Genomic DNA, 20,051 nt, shown 5'->3' with positions numbered 1-20,051 from the left:
ATTGTTACATGAATTTTATGATGTTTACTGGGCAGCATAAATAGCATTTTTCTTCTATTCTGCAGGGCAATACAATTCTGATAGCACATTTATGTAGTTACATTTTTTTTTTTACTACTTTTACACAATAAGAACACTTTTTTATAGAAATAAAAATTGAATTTGCATCACCGCATTCCAAGATGCATAACGTTTTACATTTTTTTTCACCTATAGAGCTATGTCAGGTCTTTGTTTTAGTGAGAAGGATTGTATTTTTCATTGATACCGTGTGTGTGTGGGGGGGGGGGGGGGGGGGGGGGGGGTACAACTTTTTGATTGCTTCTTATTTCACTTCTTTTGCTAGGCAAATGGATGAAAATGGCAAATCTGACTTTTTTAAATGACTTTTTACATTGTTCACCATGTGAGATATATATATATATATATATATATATATATATATATATATATATATATATATATATATATATATATATATATATATATGTGTGTGTGTTTATTTAAAAATAAACATAGTAGCATAGTTAGTAAGGCCAGAGTAAGACACATGTCCATCCAGTTCAGCCTATTCCACCCCCCAATGTTGATCCAGAGGAACGCAAAAAAAAACAATGAGGTAAAAACCAATTTTCCCCCATTTAAGGGAGAAGAAATTCCTTCTTGACTCCAATCTGCCAATTAAAATAATCCCCAGATCACTGACCCTTCTGAAGTAATCAGTGATTCTAACACATAATATTGTATCACTCAAGAAAGACATTCAGGCCCCTCTTGTACACTTTTATGGAATTTGCCATCACCAAATCCTCAGGCAGAGAGTCCCATAGTCTCACTGCTCTTACAGTAAAGAACACCCTTTTATGTCAGTGTAGATGCCTTCTATCTGTGTTCTTGTGGAGGGCGCCTGTTGCAGCAGTGCTGAGATTGCTGTCAGGTTGACGGAGTCTAGTGCGAGTTTTAGACATGGTTTTGTACCTTCTAGCTTAGCAGGTGTGACGCAATGTGCTCACATCTGTGCATGATTAACTAGCTATTTAGCTAGGATGGATAGGAAGTTAAGGTGCTGTAAACGGTCATTGGTTCGCTGTCTGAGCTGGCAGTTAGTGGCTCCTGTGGATAGCGTGGTATCCATGGTTCCTTACTTCAGACAGCTCCATGTGCTGCGGCTTATTCTACCAAAGCTAAGTGCTGTGTTTTACTTTGTTGTGCCCTTTATCAGTTTGGCCAAGTAGGGTTACTTAGGTCCTAGGATCGAGTGCAGGCCTGCATTTCTCAAAGTGATCAGTCTGCTGTGTCAGGCAGGGCTCTCTCCCTCGTTCGTTACATATTTAGGGAAAGACTTCCCATTTATTATTTATCTGTTTGTTTCGGCCGCCGCACTGTGAGCAAGTATTGTGCACGTTTGCAGTTGCTGGTCCAGCACGTCCTATGCCGACGTAACTGCGCCCCCTTGTTACAGTCCTGGATATAAACAGATCATAGGAGAGATCTCTTTATTGTCCCCTGATATATTTATACATGGTTATTGGAGCGCCCCTCAGCCATTTTTTTTCTAAACTAAATAATCCCAATTTCAATAACCTCTCTGGGTATTGTAGTCTGCCCGTACCATAAATTATTGATATTTTACAGTGCCATCCTTCTACAAGGTCATTAATAAATTTATTAAAAAGAATAGGGGCCAATACTGCTCCATGTGGCACCCTACTAGTAATGGTGATCCAATCCAGGTATGTATCATTTATGACCACCCTCTGCTTTCTACCACTGAGAAAGTTACTTACCGACTTACACAGTATCGACTGCTTAGGAAACATCCAGGTACTCAAGATCCAATGACTCTCCCCAGTTCAGTCCAGAACTTACCTCCTCATAGAAGTTCTCTCATAACCCCATGTTGATATGAAGTTATACGGCTATTTTCCTTGAGGTCCTCCAGGATAGCATCTCTTAGATATCCTTCAAACATTTTTCCCACAATAAAGTAAGACTTACCGTCTGCTAATTTCAAGGTTCACTTTGTGACATCTTTTTGAATATCGGCAACCCATTGACTATACACCGATGCAGTGGAACAGATCCCATCAGTCCAAAAAATAGAGGCAAAAACGGTCTGTGTATCACATTACTTTATTCTTTTAGAACCCAGGGGTGCATTGCCTATTTTAAACTTTTCAAGACAACTCTGCACTTCTTCCTGGGTTAGACTGGTGGTATTTAGTGGAGAGTTTACTTTATCACTCTGCATCTCATCTGATATTTCATTTACCTCTGTAAATACACTGGAGAAAAAGCGATTTAATAGATTTGCTTTCTCCTCATCACTCTTTACAATTTCTCCTACATTTGGTAAAAGGCCAACACTTTCAGTATTCATCTTTTTACTATTTGTGTAGTTGAAGAATAGTTTAGGGTTAATTTTACTCTGCTTGGCAATAAGACTCTGTCTCCATCTTTGCTGCTTTTACCTGATTTCTACATACCGTATTTTACGGTGTATAAGACGACGGGCGTATAAGATGACCCCAACTGTCGACTTATATGCTGGGAATACGATGTAGGAAAAAAAATCAATGACATAATTGAATAGCTGTGATTGGCTAAAGCAGCGCCGGCTTTCATTGGCTGACGGCGCGCTGAGTTAGCGAATCAGCGCATTAGCTTTCTGGAGGCAGGGCATTCAAGCCCCACATCCAGAAAGCAATGCTCTGTCGGCGAGGGGGAGGGAGCAACAGCCTTCAGCAGCACCGCAGAATGCCGTGGGAGGTGAGTATTGTTTTTTTTCTTCTACAGCTTATACCCGGCGTATAAGATGACCCCCGAATTTGGAGAGCATTCTCCCAGGTTAAAAGGTCGTCTTGTACACCGGTAAATATGGTAATTTAGATTTTTCCTTATAGGTTTTTAGTGCTTCTTTGCTGCCTTCTTGTTTTAGTAATATAACTGTTTTGTTTTTGTTGTTTATTGCCTGTTTTACATCTTTTATTGTCTGTACTCATATTTTTGAGGAGATTATTTCAGTCAATATGATTTAGGGCATCACTGAGCTGGTCAAAAGTTGCCTCCCTAAAGTTTAGTATTTTCATAGCTCCCCTATATAACTCTCTCTTGAAAGTTGAAATATATTATATTATGGTCACTATTTCCCTGGTGATCACCAACCTGCAACCCTGTTATTCTGTCAGGTCTGTTGGTTAATATAAAATCCAAATGGTCATCCATCTAGATGGGTCCTGTACAAGTTGGGTAAGGTAATTACAGTATCTGCAGTAATTGACAGAACATGTTACCGTTATTAGATCTACAGGTTTCAGCTTCCCAGTTTATATACAGATAGTTAAAGTCTCCCCATATTAATTATCAAATTGTGATTTGCTGCTTCATCTATTTGTTTCCGTAAGAGATTTTCAGTGTTTATTGTGGTTTCTGATTTTATTGTAGTTTTTTTTCCTCCTTGTATCTTTATCCATACAGACTCCATATATTTATCTCCCTTGCATATATATTCCAGCAGGATTTTACATAAAGACAAAACCCTCCATATTTCCGTTTTTTAAGGTCCCTTCTAAACAGACTGTAATGCTGAAAGTTCACCGCCCAGTCACAGCTTTCATCCGATCAGGTCTCCGTTACTCCTGCTATGTCGTAGTTTTCCTCAGACATTACTACTTCCAGTGCGTCTACTTTATTGGTCAAACTTCTAGCATGAATCACCATACAGTTTGAAGCTTTCTGGAATTTTTTAAAATGTGTATCCCTATTAACTATTCAGCCAGTTCTAACTTTACTAGTCCCTCTCACCACTTCATCCTCATTACTTAGTTCCAGGTCACTGTCTACACTTTCTTCCTCTCTATTTGTGTGATTGCCCTCCCTCCAGTCCATTGTGTAAACACTCCTCCAATGGATGCAGCCAATCCTATAGTAGAACCTGTAGCCCAGAAAACGGCAGCCCAGTTCTCCAGTAACCCAAACCCCTCCTTCGTACACCAACTCTGGAGCCACTTGCTTACCTCCGTAATCTCCCACTGCCTTTCTGTTGTGGCATGTGGTATGGGTTAGTATTTCATCCACCCTAACATCAGCCCCAGCAAGTGCCTACTCAGTGAGCAGCACACTCCTTTCCATATTGCCAATGGATCTCATTGTTGCAAGCTGCTTATTTAGATCCAGGATCTGGGCTTCTAAATGTGCAACATGCTCACATCTTGTACAGCGGTATGCACCCAGCTGCTGCAATACTGCATACATGGCACAAGATGTACACTGGATGGCAGGGGTGTAACTAAAGACTCAGGGGCCAAGGTGCAAAAGTTCAGCTCGACCACCCCCCGTACCCATACCTAAATTATGCTGAATACAGCTGCAAATTGAATTTACATACATGAAATAGCCCCTTGGTGTAATCTTTCCACACATGACTCATTTCTTTCACTACATGAAAATTTGTTTGTAGTCCCTTAGGCCACTCTCAAACTGGGGTAATGGGGTTACTCAGACCTGCACTTGAACCCAGTGTTTCTAATGCCACAATTTTCGAGAGCTGTCCTATTTTTGCATTTTCACATTTTTTTAACGCACCTCCTCACCCATCACAATGCTGGGGTGCTTTAAAAATGCTATAAAATGCTGTACCATGCAGTCAAAAACACAGCTTGAAAATTACAATAAAAATGCCACAATTTTGAGCTGTATTTTCTGAACGCATTTTTGAGAGTAGCCTTAGGGGGTGTTCATGTTTTTTGTAGTACTTTTGAACCAGAGCAAAGAAAAACGGATAAAAAAAACTGTACTTAATTTTCGAAGACCATATACATTTTTAAGAAACTGCATACACTGCTAAAAACCGCATGTGTTTTTGATGTGTTTTTTTAATTGTCTGTATATACAGTATATACAGATAGATAGATAGATAGATAGATAGATAGATAGATACCCTGTTTTCCCTAAAATAAGACCTATCCTGAAAAAAACCCTAGTTACAGTTCATTAAAAAGTCAATAGGAATGCTTTATATGCATGAAAAGGGCCATAAAAATGCAATTGCTGCATTTTACAGCACTTTTCACACAGGTCATCCGAGTCACTTAACCAGTAGACTCAGTTCAGATCCTTCCCACCACATTCCAGAGCCCTGGCGTGGTTTCCGCAGTCCACAGCTTAGGCAATCTCTAAGAACCAATTGCAGCCATCGCTTTGTGGAGGTGGGAATTATGATTCATGTAACCATGAAGTGATCCTGTGTTGGTGACCAAGGGCCTTATCAGCATTTTTACTGGTCAGAATATGCAGTAAAAACGCCAATAACAACAAAGGTCTGAGCGACAATAAGGGTCAGAAGTTCGAGGCTCTCACACAGATTGGGTTGTCCCGCTCTTGTCAAAATAAGATTCCCCTGAAAATAATCCCTATCACATCTTTTTGAGTAAAAATTAATATAAGATTCTGCCTTATTTTCCTCTCTGGCTCGCACTGTCAGCCGCACTGCAGCAATTACGCGGCCGGCAGTGTGACCAGCCGGTAATGTACTGTATGTGCATTTGTATATGGGCGAGGGTGGTCTCTGGGCCCTCTCAGTGCATTGGCCTGGTCACCATTGCGACCCCTGACAGTACGCCAGTGCTGGATGGCATTGTCAATCATGGAGCGCATTCTAAATTGGGATCGTAAAGATAGATTCGATAAAATATATTTGCCAAAAATTTCAAATAAGTCACTCCTCCAAAACTTCTGACTTCAAAGTCCATAATCCCAAGTCACACACTTAAGACAGTACACTTAGAACACAGTACAGTTAGACTATAGCCATGCACATGTGAGAGGGTGAGACACCCTGTGTGTTTTATTATGGGGATGTAAACCGCCGGCGAGTCACGCCGCCTGAAGCTTTCCATAGCATTACTATGGAAAGTGCCAGCCCCCTGTCCACAGGATGCTGCCAATTGCCCCGATTCTCTGCGGTCAGCCTATCTATCAGATTAGGCTGACCTGCGGAGAACCGTCTGCGGCTTCTGTTCCCGGGCGGCAGGTTCCGCGGCGGAGCTCTGCCGTGGGATACTGCAACGCCCGTGGACAGGGGGCCTTACAGATGCAGAAGCATCAAATGGTTTTTGTCTTGATTTTTTATTATAAATATGAAGGACATTTTTTTTAAACTTTTAGTTTAGTAATTCGAAAAAATAAAAAGAATTACTTTTTAAACTAATTTTTTTGTTTGAGTCCCCACAGGGCACTGGTACCTTAAGTGTTCTGTAATACTACGATCTGACAGGCATTCTGTCAAGCCAGTGAAGAGCCAGGCTACTATAGCAACCAAACAGCAGCTTGCAATCTCATTGCGTGGGTGGGGGGGGGGGGTTGTTCATGATTTAAATGATACTGTCAGAACTAACAGTGGCGTTTACAGGGTTAACAGTCACGATCAGTATTACCGCTGATGCCGGTGGGTGCAAAGTGTGAGAAACAGCCTGTTTTGGGCGTCTTATCTGTTGTGGGGGGCAGCGATCACCTGCTGACAGCAGAACTTAAAAATGTTTGTCGCTGCTGCAGAGTGCCCATGCAACAGTGACGGGGTTAAATATAGTATCATGAAATCCTACCTAAAGCACTGCAACTCACATCAGAACCACTGGGTGGCGACATATAAACCCATAAAGCCTAGAAGTCTCTTAATCAGGTCATCTCATGGCTCCACACCTCTCAAGATAGGTTAAACCGAGGGGAGAGGTAAAGGGTCACATAAGATACTAATAAGCGCCCATACAGTAGGGATTCCAGTGACTTCAATTAAAATTCCTTTTATTTGCTAAAAAAATAAAACGAAGATGAAATTATGTAAAATCTGTCTTTATTTTCTCATCTGCGGGGAAATAACTAATTTGTCCAATTACCAAATTTCATCTTCACAATTGCATGATGCTTCGCACCCCGCGTCCACCAGCTCAAATATACCACAGTATTCAGTGATGTTTTTGCAGTTCTTGTAGTTGTCTTGGTATTTGCATGGGTTAGCTGAAAAAAGCAGAAAAGAAAAAAAATTGAGTACATCCATACAGGAAATCCCCAAGTAGTTTTTTTACACAGTATTCAGTGATGAGGCGACTCCCTGCGGGGACTAACGGAACCCCACGGGGACTAAGGGATTAAGAGTGGGACATTTAAAAGGTTCTTCTGGCCAGAAGCACCTTTTAAATGTCTGGCTGCAAGCAGCGGGGAAGCTATTCCATGTGCAGGAGTTTCTATTAAGGGCTCAGTCACACGGGGGCATCGGCGTCCGTGTTACTGCACGAAGGAGACGGTCGTACCTCAAGACGGACGTCTCTCTGCAGCGTCGGGAGAAAGAACATGTGACCAGCTTCATTGCCAGTCATGTGTTCTTTCTTCAGCGCTGCAGAGAGACGTCCGTCTTGAGGTGCGGCCGTCTTCTTCCTGCAGTGAGGGCTCAGTCACACGGGCGCATCGGCGCCTGTGTACGGGTGCCGATGCGCCCGTGTGACTGAGCCCTAACTCCTGTTCCCATAGGAGTCAGTGGAAACTCTGGCAAAACACGCACCAAAGCTAGAACATGTCCTATCTTTTTTAGGTGTGCGTCATTTTGTGCTGCTAATTCCCCGCATATGAACGTTCTATATGAACCCATCAGTTCTTTTAGAAGCGTGCATTATGCGCGTGCAAAACACACGGTCGGCAAGTCGAGCCCTTACTGTTTTGTGGCTGACAAAATGAGCAGAGTCATCTATTACTATGATTAATGAGGGAGTGCCAAATTAATGACATTATACAAGCAGTATGCCGAGGCACATTTGTCAGCTTTGCTGTATAGACTGAGACATGTGAACGGAGTCATCTTATCATCTTTATTGGGTGGGCAAGTTAATGGCATCTGTATTGTTCTGGGGGGAGCCTTGATGAGGCAGATAGTAAAGGTGCATTTAGACGTATTGATTATCTTTAAAAAAAAATCGTTAAAGTGAATGATCGTTCGTTTTAAATGCGAGCCAATGACCGAATGATGAATGAGAATTGCTCACTTTTCATTCCTCTTTCAGTTTCAGCTGGTATAAAAGTAATTGCTGGCTCGTTGACTTCTCATTATGTTTAAACACTTCCGGCTCAGTGCTTTGCAAAGGAATGTGAAACACTCAACAAGAATTGAGTGATTCTCCACGGCGATCTGTCTGCCTAGACCGGCTGCATGAATGCGAACAATTACGAACCAGTTAACGGTGACATCACTCACTTGGTCAAACGAGAATCGGCTCATCTAAAAGGGCCATAACACTATACTTATTAAAGAGTTAATAAGAAATATGGTACCACCAGCCATCTTTAGAAGGAAGAGAGATGTTCCACAGGCCGCAGGATGTGTAGAGGGGCAGAGTAGTCTGTTTATTTGCAGTGAGGGGGTACCAGGTCAGGATGACACGTTTTGCACAGCCGCACAGGTCGTTGAGGGCTGGCCCTGCTACTACATTAATCTATGTTAGTTTTTGGTGTAGATTATAGTAAAAGGGATGAGGCTCACGTGGTCACATCCCCTAAAGCCTGACACCATCAACTTTTTTTAAAAGCTGGCAGGGAATGGCGTAAATGTCAGAAAAGTTACTATTTTGGTACTTGTGCAAAAATTGCAACGTTTTACTTAACCCCTTAAGGACATGGCCTATTTTGGCATCGAGGACCAAGCGATTTTTGGTATTTTTCCATCTCCATTTTTTAAAAGCCATAACTTTTTTATTTTTCCGTCGACGCAGCCTTATAAGAGCTTGTTTTTTGCGTGGCGAGCTGTAATTTTAATTGGTGCCACTTTTGGGTGCATAGACTATATCGTAAAACTTTTATTATTTTTTTTTATGATAACAGGGAGAGAAAACGCATCAATTGTGCCATAGATTTTTTTTTTTTACAGCGTTAATCATACAGCATACATGACACAATAAATTTCTTCTGTGGGTCGGTACGGTTACAACGATACCAAAATTGTTATATTTTTTTTAGGTTTTTACACTTTTTTGCAATAAAAACCCTTTTTTTTTGGAAATCTTTTTATTTTCTTTATAGCTGCATTCAAAGTCGTGTAACTTTTTTTATTTTTCTATGTATGGAGCTCTATGAGGGCTTATTTTTTGCGAGACGAGCTGTAGTTTTTATTGGTTCCATTTTGGGGAAAATACGGCTTTTTTGATCACTTTTATTGCATTTTTTGGGAGGCAAAATGCTAAAAATTAGCATTTTGCCTCTGTTTTTTAGTGTTTTTTTTACACTTTTTGCCGTACAAAATAAAAAGCATGTTCAACTTTTTGTACATGTCGTTACAGACATGTCAATACTAGAGATGAGCGAACGTGTTCGTCCGAACTTGATATCCGTGCGAATATTAGGGTGTTCGGGATGTTCGTTATTCGTAACGAACACCATGCGGTGTTCGGGTTACTTTCACTTCCTTCCCTGAGACGTTAGCGCGCTTTTCTGGCCAATTGAAAGACAGGGAAGGCATTACAACTTCCCCCTGCGTCGTTCAAGCCCTATACCACCCCCCTGCAGTGAGTGGCTGGGGAGATCAGGTGTCCGCCTAATATAAAAGTCGGCCCCTCCCGCGGCTCGCCTCAGATGCGGTGTGAGTTAGATGAGGGACAGTGCTGTTTATACCGGAGCTGCTGTAGGGAAAGAATTGGTAGTTAGTGTAGGCTTCAAGACCCCCCAAAGGTCCTTATTAGGGCCACTGATAGCTGTGTGTTGGCTGCTGTTAGCAGTGGCAATTTTTTTTTCTCAAAATCGGCTCTGCAGAGCGTTGCACCCGGCATTAGGGACAGAAGTGTTGCATAGGCAGGGAGAGTGTTAGGAGTGAGTGTAGCCTTCAAGAACCTCAACGGTCCTTTCTAGGGCCATATTTAACCGTGTGCAGTACTGTGCTGGCTGCTGTTAGCTGTGCTGCATATTTTTTTTCTTCTCAAAATCGCCTCTGCAGAGCATTGCACCCTCCATTGATACTGCAGGGAAAGAATTGTGTAGGCAGGGCCACAACACAGTTATTATTCATTGAATATACGCAGTGCGGCCTTTTGCTTGTAAAACAAGTGAAAATAATTCTATTTGTCCTGCCTCTGTCCGTCCTAAGGGCGGTGGACACGTGTCGGCTGCGTGTGCAACGTTTAAAAATCAGACGCACCCAGCTACGTTTTACTCCTGGCTTCGCCATTTGCTTTCCTTAATTTGGAAAAAAAATACCTGCTCTGCCAGAGTTATAATAACTCTGCTACCCTCAAGTTCTGTGCCACATTAGCAGGGCCACAGCACAGTTATTAAACTTCTCATGTTCATTGAATATACGCAGTGCTGCCTTTTGGTGGAAAAAAACTGAAAATAATTCTATTTGTCCTGCCTCTGTCCGTTCTAAGGGCGGTGGACACGTGTCGGCTGCGTGTGCAACGTTTAAAAATCAGACGCACCCAGCTACGGTTTACTGCTGGCTTCGCCATTTGCTTTCCTTAATTGGAAAAAAAAATACCTGCTCTGCCAGAGTTAATAACTCTGCTACCCTCAAGTTCTGTGCCACATTAGCAGGGCCACAGCACAGTTATTAAACTTCTCATGTTCATTGAATATACGCAGTGCTGCCTTTTGGTGGAAAAAAACTGAAAATAATTCTATTTGTCCTGCCTCTGTCCGTCCTAAGGGCGGTGGACACGTGTCGGCTGCGTGTGCAACGTTTAAAAATCAGACGCACCCAGCTACGGTTTACTGCTGGCTTCGCCATTTGCTTTCCTTAATTGGAAAAAAAAAATACCTGCTCTGCCAGAGTTAATAACTCTGCTACCCTCAAGTTCTGTGCCACATTAGCAGGGCTACAGCACAGTTATTAAACTTCTCATGTTCATTGAATATACGCAGTGCTGCCTTTTGGTGGAAAAAAACTGAAAATAATTCTATTTGTCCTGCCTCTGTCCGTCCTAAGGGCGGTGGACACGTGTCGGCTGCGTGTGCAACGTTTAAAAATCAGACGCACCCAGCTACGGTTTACTGCTGGCTTCGCCATTTGCTTTCCTTAATTGGAAAAAAAAATACCTGCTCTGCCAGAGTTAATAACTCTGCTACCCTCAAGTTCTGTGCCACATTAGCAGGGCCACAGCACAGTTATTAAACTTCTCATGTTCATTGAATATACGCAGTGCTGCCTTTTGGTGGAAAAAAACTGAAAATAATTCTATTTGTCCTGCCTCTGTCCGTCCTAAGGGCGGTGGACACGTGTCGGCTGCGTGTGCAACGTTTAAAAATCAGACGCACCCAGCTACGGTTTACTGCTGGCTTCGCCATTTGCTTTCCTTAATTGGAAAAAAAATTACCTGCTCTGCCAGAGTTAATAACTCTGCTACCCTCAAGTTCTGTGCCACATTAGCAGGGCTACAGCACAGTTATTAAACTTAGATTATTCATTCACTAGAGGCAGTGGGGCCTTTCGTTTTCAAAAAAGGGAAAAAATTATATTTGGCCTGCAGTCTTGCGCCAATTTATTTCCTGCCTGTGAAATCAAATCACTGGTAATACAGCATGCTGAGGGGTAGGGGTAGGCCTAGAGGACGTGGACGCGGCCGAGGACGCGGAGGGCCAAGTCAGGATGTGGGCACAGGCCGAGCTCCTGATCCAGGTGTGTCGCAGCCGACTGCTGCGCGATTAGGAGAGAGGCACGTTTCTGGCGTCCCCACATTCATCGCCCAATTAATGGGTCCACGCGGGAGACGGTTATCAGAAAATGAGCAGTGTGAGCAGGTCCTGTCCCGGATGGCAGAAAGTGCTTCGAGCAACCTATCGTCAACACGCAGTTCTGCGCCGTCCACTGCTGCAAATCCGAATCCTCTGTCTGCTGCTCCTCCTTCCTCCCAGCCTCCTCACTCCACAACAATGACACCTGCTCAGGAGCGGGAACACTCCCAGGAACTGTTCTCGGGCCCCTGCTTAGATTGGGCAGCAGTGGTTCCTCTCCCACCAGAGGAGTTTATCGTCACTGATGCCCAACCATTCGAAAGTTCCCGGGGTCCGGGGGAAGAGGCTGGGGACTTCCGCCAACTGTCTCAACAACTTTCTGTGGGTGAGGAGGACGATGACGATCAGACACAGTTGTCTTGCAGTGAGGTAGTAGTAAGGGCAGTAAGTCCGAGGGAGCAGCGCACAGAGGATTCGGAGGAAGAGCAGCAGGACAATGAGGTGACTGACCCCACCTGGTGTGCAACGCTTACTCAGGAGGACAGGTCTTCAGAGGGGGAGTCAAGGGCATCAGCAGGGCAGGTTGCAAGAGGCAGTGCGGTGGCCAGGGGTAGAGGCAGGGCCAGACCGAATAATCCACCAACTGTTTCCCTAAGCGCCCCCTCGCGCCATGCCACCCTGCAGAGGCTAAGGTGCTCTAAGGTCTGGCAGTTTTTCACAGAGACGCCTGACGACCGACGAACAGTGGTGTGCAACCTTTGTCGCGCAAAGCTCAGCCGGGGAGCCAACACCAACAGCCTCACCACCACCACCATGCGCAGACATATGATGGCCAAGCACCCCACAAGGTGGGACAAAGGCCGTTCACCGCCTCCGGTTTGCACCCCTGCCTCTCCCCCTGTGCCCCAACCTGCCACTGAGATCCCACCCCCCTCTCAGGACACGGGCACTACCGCCTCATGGCCTGCACCCACACCCTCATCTCCGCTGTCCTCGGCCCCATCCAGCAGTGTAGTTCAGCGCACCGTCCAGCCGTCGCTTGCGCAACTGTTGGAGCGCAAGCGCAAGTACGCCGCCACGCACCCGCACGCTCAAACGTTAACCGTCCGCATAGCAAAATTCATCAGCCTTGAGATGCTGCCGTATAGGGTTGTGGAAACTGAGTCCTTCAAAAGTATCATGGAGGCGGCGGCCCCGCGCTACTCAGTTCTCAGTCGCCACTACTTTTCCCGATGTGCCGTCCCAGCCCTGCACGACCACGTCTCCCGCAACATTGTACGCGCCCTCACCAACGCGGTTACTGCCACGGTCCACTTAACAACGGACACGTGGACAAGCACAGGCGGGCAGGGCCACTACATCTCCCTGACGGCACATTGGGTGAATTTAGTGGAGGCTGGGACAGAGTCAGAGCCTGGGACCGCTCACGTCCTACCCACCCCCAGAATTGCGGGCCCCAGCTCGGTGGTGGTATCTGCGGAGGTGTATGCTTCCTCCACTAAAGCACCCTCCTCCTCCTCCTCCTCCTCTGTCTCGCAATCAAGATGTGTTAGCAGCAGCATGTCGCCAGCAGTCAGTGTCGCGCGGTGTGGCAGCACAGCGGTGGGCAAGCGTCAGCAGGCCGTGCTGAAACTACTCAGCTTAGGCGATAAGAGGCACACGGCCCACGAACTGCTGCAGGGTCTGACACAGCAGACCGACCGCTGGCTTGCGCCGCTGAGCCTCCAACCGGGCATGGTCGTGTGTGACAACGGCCGTAACCTGGTGGCGGCTCTGCAGCTCGGCAGCCTCACGCACGTGCCATGCCTGGCCCACGTCTTTAATTTGGTGGTTCAGCGCTTTCTGAAAAGCTACCCACGCTTGTCAGACCTGCTCGTAAAGGCGCGCCGTCTCTGCGCACATTTCCGCAAGTCCCACACGGACGCTGCCACCCTGCGCACCCTGCAACATCACTTTAAGCTGCCAGTGCACCGACTGCTGTGCGACGTACCCACACGGTGGAACTCTACGCTCCACATGTTGGCCAGGCTCTATGAACAGCGTAGAGCTATAGTCGAATACCAACTCCAACATGGGCGGCGCAGTGGGAGTCAGCCTCCTCAATTCCTTTCAGAAGAGTGGGCCTGGTTGGCAGACATCTGCCATGTCCTTGGTAATTTTGAGGAGTCTACCCAGGTGGTGAGCGGCGATGCTACAATCATTAGCGTCACCATTCCTCTGCTATGCATCTTGAGAAATTCCCTGCAAACCATAAAGGCAGCTGCTTTGCGCTCGGAAACGGGGGCGGTGGAAGACAGTATGCCGCTGGATAGTCAGGGCACCCTCCTGTCTATTTCTCAGCGCGTACAGGAGGAGGAGGAGGAGGAGGAGCATGAGGAGGATGAGGAGGAGGGGGAAGAGACAGCTTGGCCCGCTGCTGACGGTACACCGGCTGATTGCCTGTCATCCTTTCAGCGTGTATGGCCTGCGGAGGAGGAGGAGGAGGAGGAGGAGGATCCTGAAAGTGATCTTCCTAGTGAAGACAGCCATGTGTTGCGTACAGGTACCCTGGCACACATGGCTGACTTCACGTTAGGATGCCTTTCTCGTGACCCTCGCGTTGCACGCATTCTGGCCACAACGGATTACTGGGTGTACACACTGCTCGACCCACGCTATAAGGAGAACCTGCCCACTCTCATTCCCGAAGAGGAAAGGGGTTCGAGAGTGTTGCTATACCACAGGACCCTTGCGGACAAGCTGATGGTAAAATTCCCAGCCGACAGCGCTAGTGGCAGAAGGCGCAGTACCGAGGGCAAGGTAGCAGGGGAGGTGCGGAGATCGAGCAGCATGTACATCCCAGGCAGTGCAACAGTCTTTAAGGGCCTGGACAGCTTTATGGCTCCCCACCAAGACTGTGTCACCGCTCCCCAGTCAAGGCTGAGTCGGCGGGAGCACTGTAAAAGGATGGTGAGGGAGTACGTAGCCGATCGCACGACCATCCTCGGTGACGCCTCTGCCCCCTACAACTACTGGGTGTCGAAGCTGGACACGTGGCCTGAACTAGCGCTGTATGCCCTGGAGGTGCTTGCTTGTCCTGCGGCTAGCGTCTTGTCGGAGAGGGTGTTTAGTGCGGCTGGGGGAATCATCACAGATAAGCGTAGCCGCTTGTCAACCGACAGTGCCGACAGGCTAACACTCATCAAGATGAACAAAGGCTGGATTTCCCCAGACTTCTGTTCTCCACCAGCGGACAGCAGCGATACGTAAGCAATACGTAGGCTGCACCCGCGGATGGAAGCTACGTTCTCTCTCACCATCCAAAACGGGGACATTTCTGCTTCATCAATCTGTGTCTAATATTCCTCCTCCTCCTCCTGCTCCTCCTCCTGAAACCTCACGTAATCACGCTGAACGGGCAATTTTTCTTAGGGCCACAAGGCTCACTCAAATAATTTTTCTGAACAATTTTTATAAGTTTCAATGCGCTTAAAAGCGTTGGAACTTTAACTTGAACCAATTTTTCGTTACACTGGGCTGCCTCCAGGCCTAGTTACCACTTAAGCCACATTAACCAAAGCGATTCACCTGCCATCTTGGTTGGGCATGGCCAATTTTTACTGAGGTACATTAGTACTGTTGGTACAAAAATTTTTTGGGGCCCTCACCTACAGTGTAATCATAGCAATTTGTATGTTCTTCGCCTGCACTCATGGTACAGAAAGGTGTGTGGGGTTGGCCTACACTTTAGCTACATAAATGTAACTTGGGCCTTGGCTATACTAAGGCTACTGAAATGGAACTAAGACTGCGCTCCCACTATACTGCTGCTTCAGAATTGTTACTGGGGCCTGTCTTGAGTGCTACTATTGCTGACATGGAACAAAGACTGCGCTCCCGCTATACTGCTGCTTCGGAATTGTTACTGGGGCCTGTCTTGAGTGCTACTATTGCTGACATGGAACGAAGACTGCGCTGCTCTTATAATGCTGCTACTGATATGTTACTGGGGCCTGTCCTAATGCTACGGCTGAAATGTTACGAATTCTGGGCTCTGCCTATACCGCTGCTAATGGTATGTCTCTGGGGTGTGGAAACAGAGGCTTCCCAAAGACATGATGGCGGCGAGGCCATTTCCCACCAACGCGGTTACTGTTAAGGTGCATATAACCACGGACACGTGGAGAGGACACGTAGTGCCTCAAAAACATCCCCCTCCTCCTCCAACAGGGAAAACATTCTTGGCAAATGCCTTTGCATTGGTTCGTCTGGTGGCAGTCCAAGAATTTCACCTTTACCGACACAACAAGAGAGCCCCCACACCATCCCCCTGCCACGGCCCACTTAATCCTGGCCGCATTCCGAAAACCAACAAAATACAACCGTGCTACTAGGTCCGCAGTCACCACCACATTACCACCAACGCGGTTACTGTTAAGGTACATATTACCAGTCTGACTGGGGCATGCAGACACCTTGACAGAATGAATAGTGTGTGGCACATAGGTTCCCCATTGCTATGCCCATGTGTGCAGCTCCTGATGGCGGTGGCACAGGATTATATTTCTCATTGCTTCTGTACAGCATTGTGGGCTATCGCCCCGCCCCTTTTAAAGAGGGTCGCTGCCTAGCCGTGCCAACCCTCTGCAGTGTGTGCCTGCGGTTCCTCCTCATGGCAGACGCACTTCTAAATAGACATGAGGGTGGTGAGGCATGAGGGCAGCTGAAGGCTGCGCAGGGACACTTTGGTGTGCGCTGTGGGGGGGAGGGGGGGGCGGTTGGGCAGCATGTAACCCAGGAGAAGTGGCAGCGGAGTGTCATGCAGGCAGTGATTGTGCTTTGTTGGAGGTAGTGTGGTGCTTAGCTAAGGTATGCATTGCTAATGAGGGCTTTTCAGAAGTAAAAGTTGTTGGGAGGGGGGGGCCCACTCTTGCCGCTATTGTGGCTTAATAGTGGGACCTGTGAACTTGAGATGCAGCCCAACATGTAGCCCCTCGCCTGCCCTATCCGTTTCTGTGTCATTCCCATCACTTTCTTGAATTGCCCAGATTTTCACACATGAAAACCTTAGCGAGCATCGGCGAAATACAAAAATGCTCTGGTCGCCCATTGACTTCAATGGGGTTCGTTATTCGAAACGAACCCTCGAACATCGCGGGAAGTTCGTTTCGAATAACGAACACCCGAACATTTTGGTGTTCGCTCATCTCTAGTCAATACCAAATATGTGGGGTTTTAATTTTTTTTACCTTTTTTATGCTAATATTAGAAAAAGCACAAAAAAAGGGGGTTTTTTTCTACATTTTTCTTTTTTTTACATTTTTTTTCTTTTTACACAATTTGAGTCCCTCTGAGGGACTTGCAGCACTGTACCTATGATTGCTGTGATAAGGCATGGCAGAGCTACTGCTCTGCCATGCCTTATCGCTTGTACAGCGATCATAAGCATTGGCAATACAGGACGCCAGTGTCTGGCATCCTGTTGCCATGGTGACAGGCGGGTCTCTCGATAACCTCGCGAGAGCCGGTCGGAGACACAGAGGGAGCGCAATCTACTTCATTATAACTGTGTGGCAGGAGCTGTGTGATTATCACTAATGAAGAGTCCGTGTGGAACAGTCCATGTACAGATGTGACAAAGTTTACCTTGAGACTTACTACGTTAAGAAAAAGTTCTGTGTCACAGTTTTACCTTTTTCAATAGCTTTTCAATTGATTTGGTGCTGTTAAGATAACGCTAAACTTTGCTACAGATGTATTTTCATTATAAAGGAAGTCCTGGTGACTTTGATTGTTCTCTGCAGTAATCACATAAAGCCAAGTAATTCCCTGGCGGTAACAATGAGATCACATGACTTACCTGAAAAGTCCAAGAGCTTTCAGATAGAGAGGAATAACTTAAGCAGGCAATACTACTCAAAATACATACACTACCGTTCAAAAGTTTGGGGTCACATTGAAATGTCCTTATTTTTGAAGGAAAAGCACTGTACTTTTCAATGAAGATAACTTTAAACTAGTCCTAACTTTAAACAAATGCACTCTATACATTGCTAATGTGGTAAATGACTATTCTAGCTGCAAATGTCTGTTTTTTTGTGCAATATCTACAAAGGTGAATAGAGGCCCATTTCCAGCAACTATCACTCCAGTGTTCTAATGGTACAATGTGTTTGCTCATTGGCTCAGAAGGCTAATTGATGATTAGAAAACCCTTGTGCAATCATGTTCACACATCTGAAAACAGTCTAGCTCGTTACAGAAGCTACAAAACTGACCTTCCTGTGAGCAGATTGAGTTTCTGGAGCATCACATTTGTGGGGTCAATTAAACGCTCAAAATGGCCAGAAAAAGAGAACTTTCATCTGAAACTCGACAGTCTATTCTTGTTCTTAGAAATGAAGGCTATTCCATGCGAGAAATTGCTAAGAAATTGAAGATTTCCTACAACGGTGTGTACTACTCCCTTCAGAGGACAGCACAAACAGGCTCTAACCAGAGTAGAAAAAGAAGTGGGAGGCCGCGTTGCACAACTAAGCAAGAAGATAAGCACATTAGAGTCTCTAGTTTGAGAAACAGACGCCTCACAGGTACCCAACTGGCATCTTCATTAAATAGTACCCGCAAAACACCAGTGACAAATCTACAGTGAAGAGGCGGCTGCGGGATTTTGGGCTTCAGGGCAGAGTTGCAAAGAAAAAGCCATATCTGAGACTGGCCAATAAAAGAAAAAGATTAAGATGGGCAAAAGAACACAGACATTGGACAGAGGAAGACTGGAAAAAAGTGTTGTGGACGGATGAATCCAAGTTTGAGGTGTTTGGATCACAAAGAAGAACGTTTGTGAGACGCAGAACAAATGAAAAGATGCTGGAAGAATGCCTGACGCCATCTGTTAAGCATGGTGGAGGTAATGTGATGGTCTGGGGTTGCTTTGGTGCTGGTAAGGTGGGAGATTTGTACAGGGTAAAAGGGATTCTGAATAAGGAAGGCTATCACTCCATTTTGCAACGCCATGCCATACCCAGTGGACAGCGCTTGATTGGAACCAATTTCATCCTACAACAGGACAATAACCCTAAACACACCTCCAAATTGTGCAAGAACTATTTACAGCAGAAGCAGGCAGCTGGTATTCTATCGGTAATGGAGTGGCCAGCGCAGTCACCAGATCTGAACCCCATTGAGCTGTTGTGGGAGCAGCTTGACCGTATGGTACGCCAGAAGTGCCCATCCAACCAATCCAACTTGTGGGAGATGCTTCTAGAAGCGTGGGGTGCAATTTCACAAGCTTACCTCAACAACTTAACAGCTAGAATGTCAAAGGTGTGCAATGCTGTAATTGCTGCAAAAGGAGGATTCTTTGACGAAAGCAAAGTTTGATGTAAAAACAATGTTATTTCAAATACAAATCATTATTTCTAACCTTGTCAATGTCTTGACTCTATTTTCTATTCATTTCACAACGCATGGTGGTGAATAAGTGTGACTTTTCATGGAAAACACAAAATTGTTTGGGTGACCCCAAACTTTTGAACGGTAGTGTATATTAGAGATCTACAAACATAGCGAAGTTTAACTTGACAGTTAACACATTAAATAAACTATGGCACAGAACTTTCTTGCTTTTTTCAATGCCTTTTGTTGTATTAAGATAATTTGCTGCAGAAAGTTATCATTGGTGCTTAAAGGGGTTGTCAAAAATCTTTTTTTCTATAACTTATAGCTCCCCCTGCCAAAAATCAACAAAGAAGTGTATATTAACCTCTCCCTGCTCCCCTCTATGGCCCGCACCACCACTCTAGGTCTTGCCCATCATGTTTATAGGCTGCCCCAGCCTGTTTATATGATGTTACAGACTGCTGCAGCCAATGACAAAGTTCATCTATGCAGAGCTGAGATCAGTCATCGCTTTTAGCAGCCTATGACATCCAGTAAAAAGGTAGGACTGCAGCCTGTAGACAAACAACTAGAGTTAGGTGAGCGGTTGCGCGGGACACAGCAGGGAGCAGAGGGAGGAAAGTATATGCCTATTTGTTGTTTTATAGCAGGTAGAGCTGTGATTTATAGAAAAAAAACTCACTTAACTACATCTGCAGTTTCATTACGAATTAGAATTTTGTTCAACCTTAAAGGAGTTGTCCCGCGCCGAAACGGTTTTTTTTTTATTCAATAGGCCCCCCGTTCGGCGCGAGACAAACCCGATGCATGTGTTAAAAAAAAAAAAACGTTTAGTACTTACCCGAATCCCCGCGCTGCGGCGACTTCTTCCTTACCTTAGCAAGATGGCCGCCGGGATCTTCACCCACGATGCACCGCGAGTCTTCTCCCATGGTGCACCGTGGGCTCTGTGCGGTCCATTGCCGATT

At 45.6% G+C, this 20,051-nt stretch overlaps 1 protein-coding gene across 1 annotated transcript in view; it reads right to left on the bottom strand.

Moving 5' to 3' along the window:
* Positions 1-6,833: 6,833 nt before the first annotated feature.
* LOC136620535 (serotriflin-like) overlaps positions 6,834-20,051 on the bottom strand; it is a 28,608-nt gene continuing 15,390 nt past the window's right edge. The window contains exon 8 of the mRNA XM_066595386.1: positions 6,834-7,014. Coding sequence (XP_066451483.1) covers positions 6,890-7,014 — 125 coding nt within the window. The 3' untranslated portion in view covers positions 6,834-6,889. The remainder of the gene's footprint in view (positions 7,015-20,051) is intronic.

Source organism: Eleutherodactylus coqui, chromosome 1 (assembly GCF_035609145.1).
Source record: "Eleutherodactylus coqui strain aEleCoq1 chromosome 1, aEleCoq1.hap1, whole genome shotgun sequence".
NCBI classification, from domain to species: domain Eukaryota; kingdom Metazoa; phylum Chordata; class Amphibia; order Anura; family Eleutherodactylidae; genus Eleutherodactylus; species Eleutherodactylus coqui.
The sequence above is the reverse complement of the archived record's forward strand: the minus strand, read 5'-3'. Positions and strand labels throughout refer to the sequence as shown.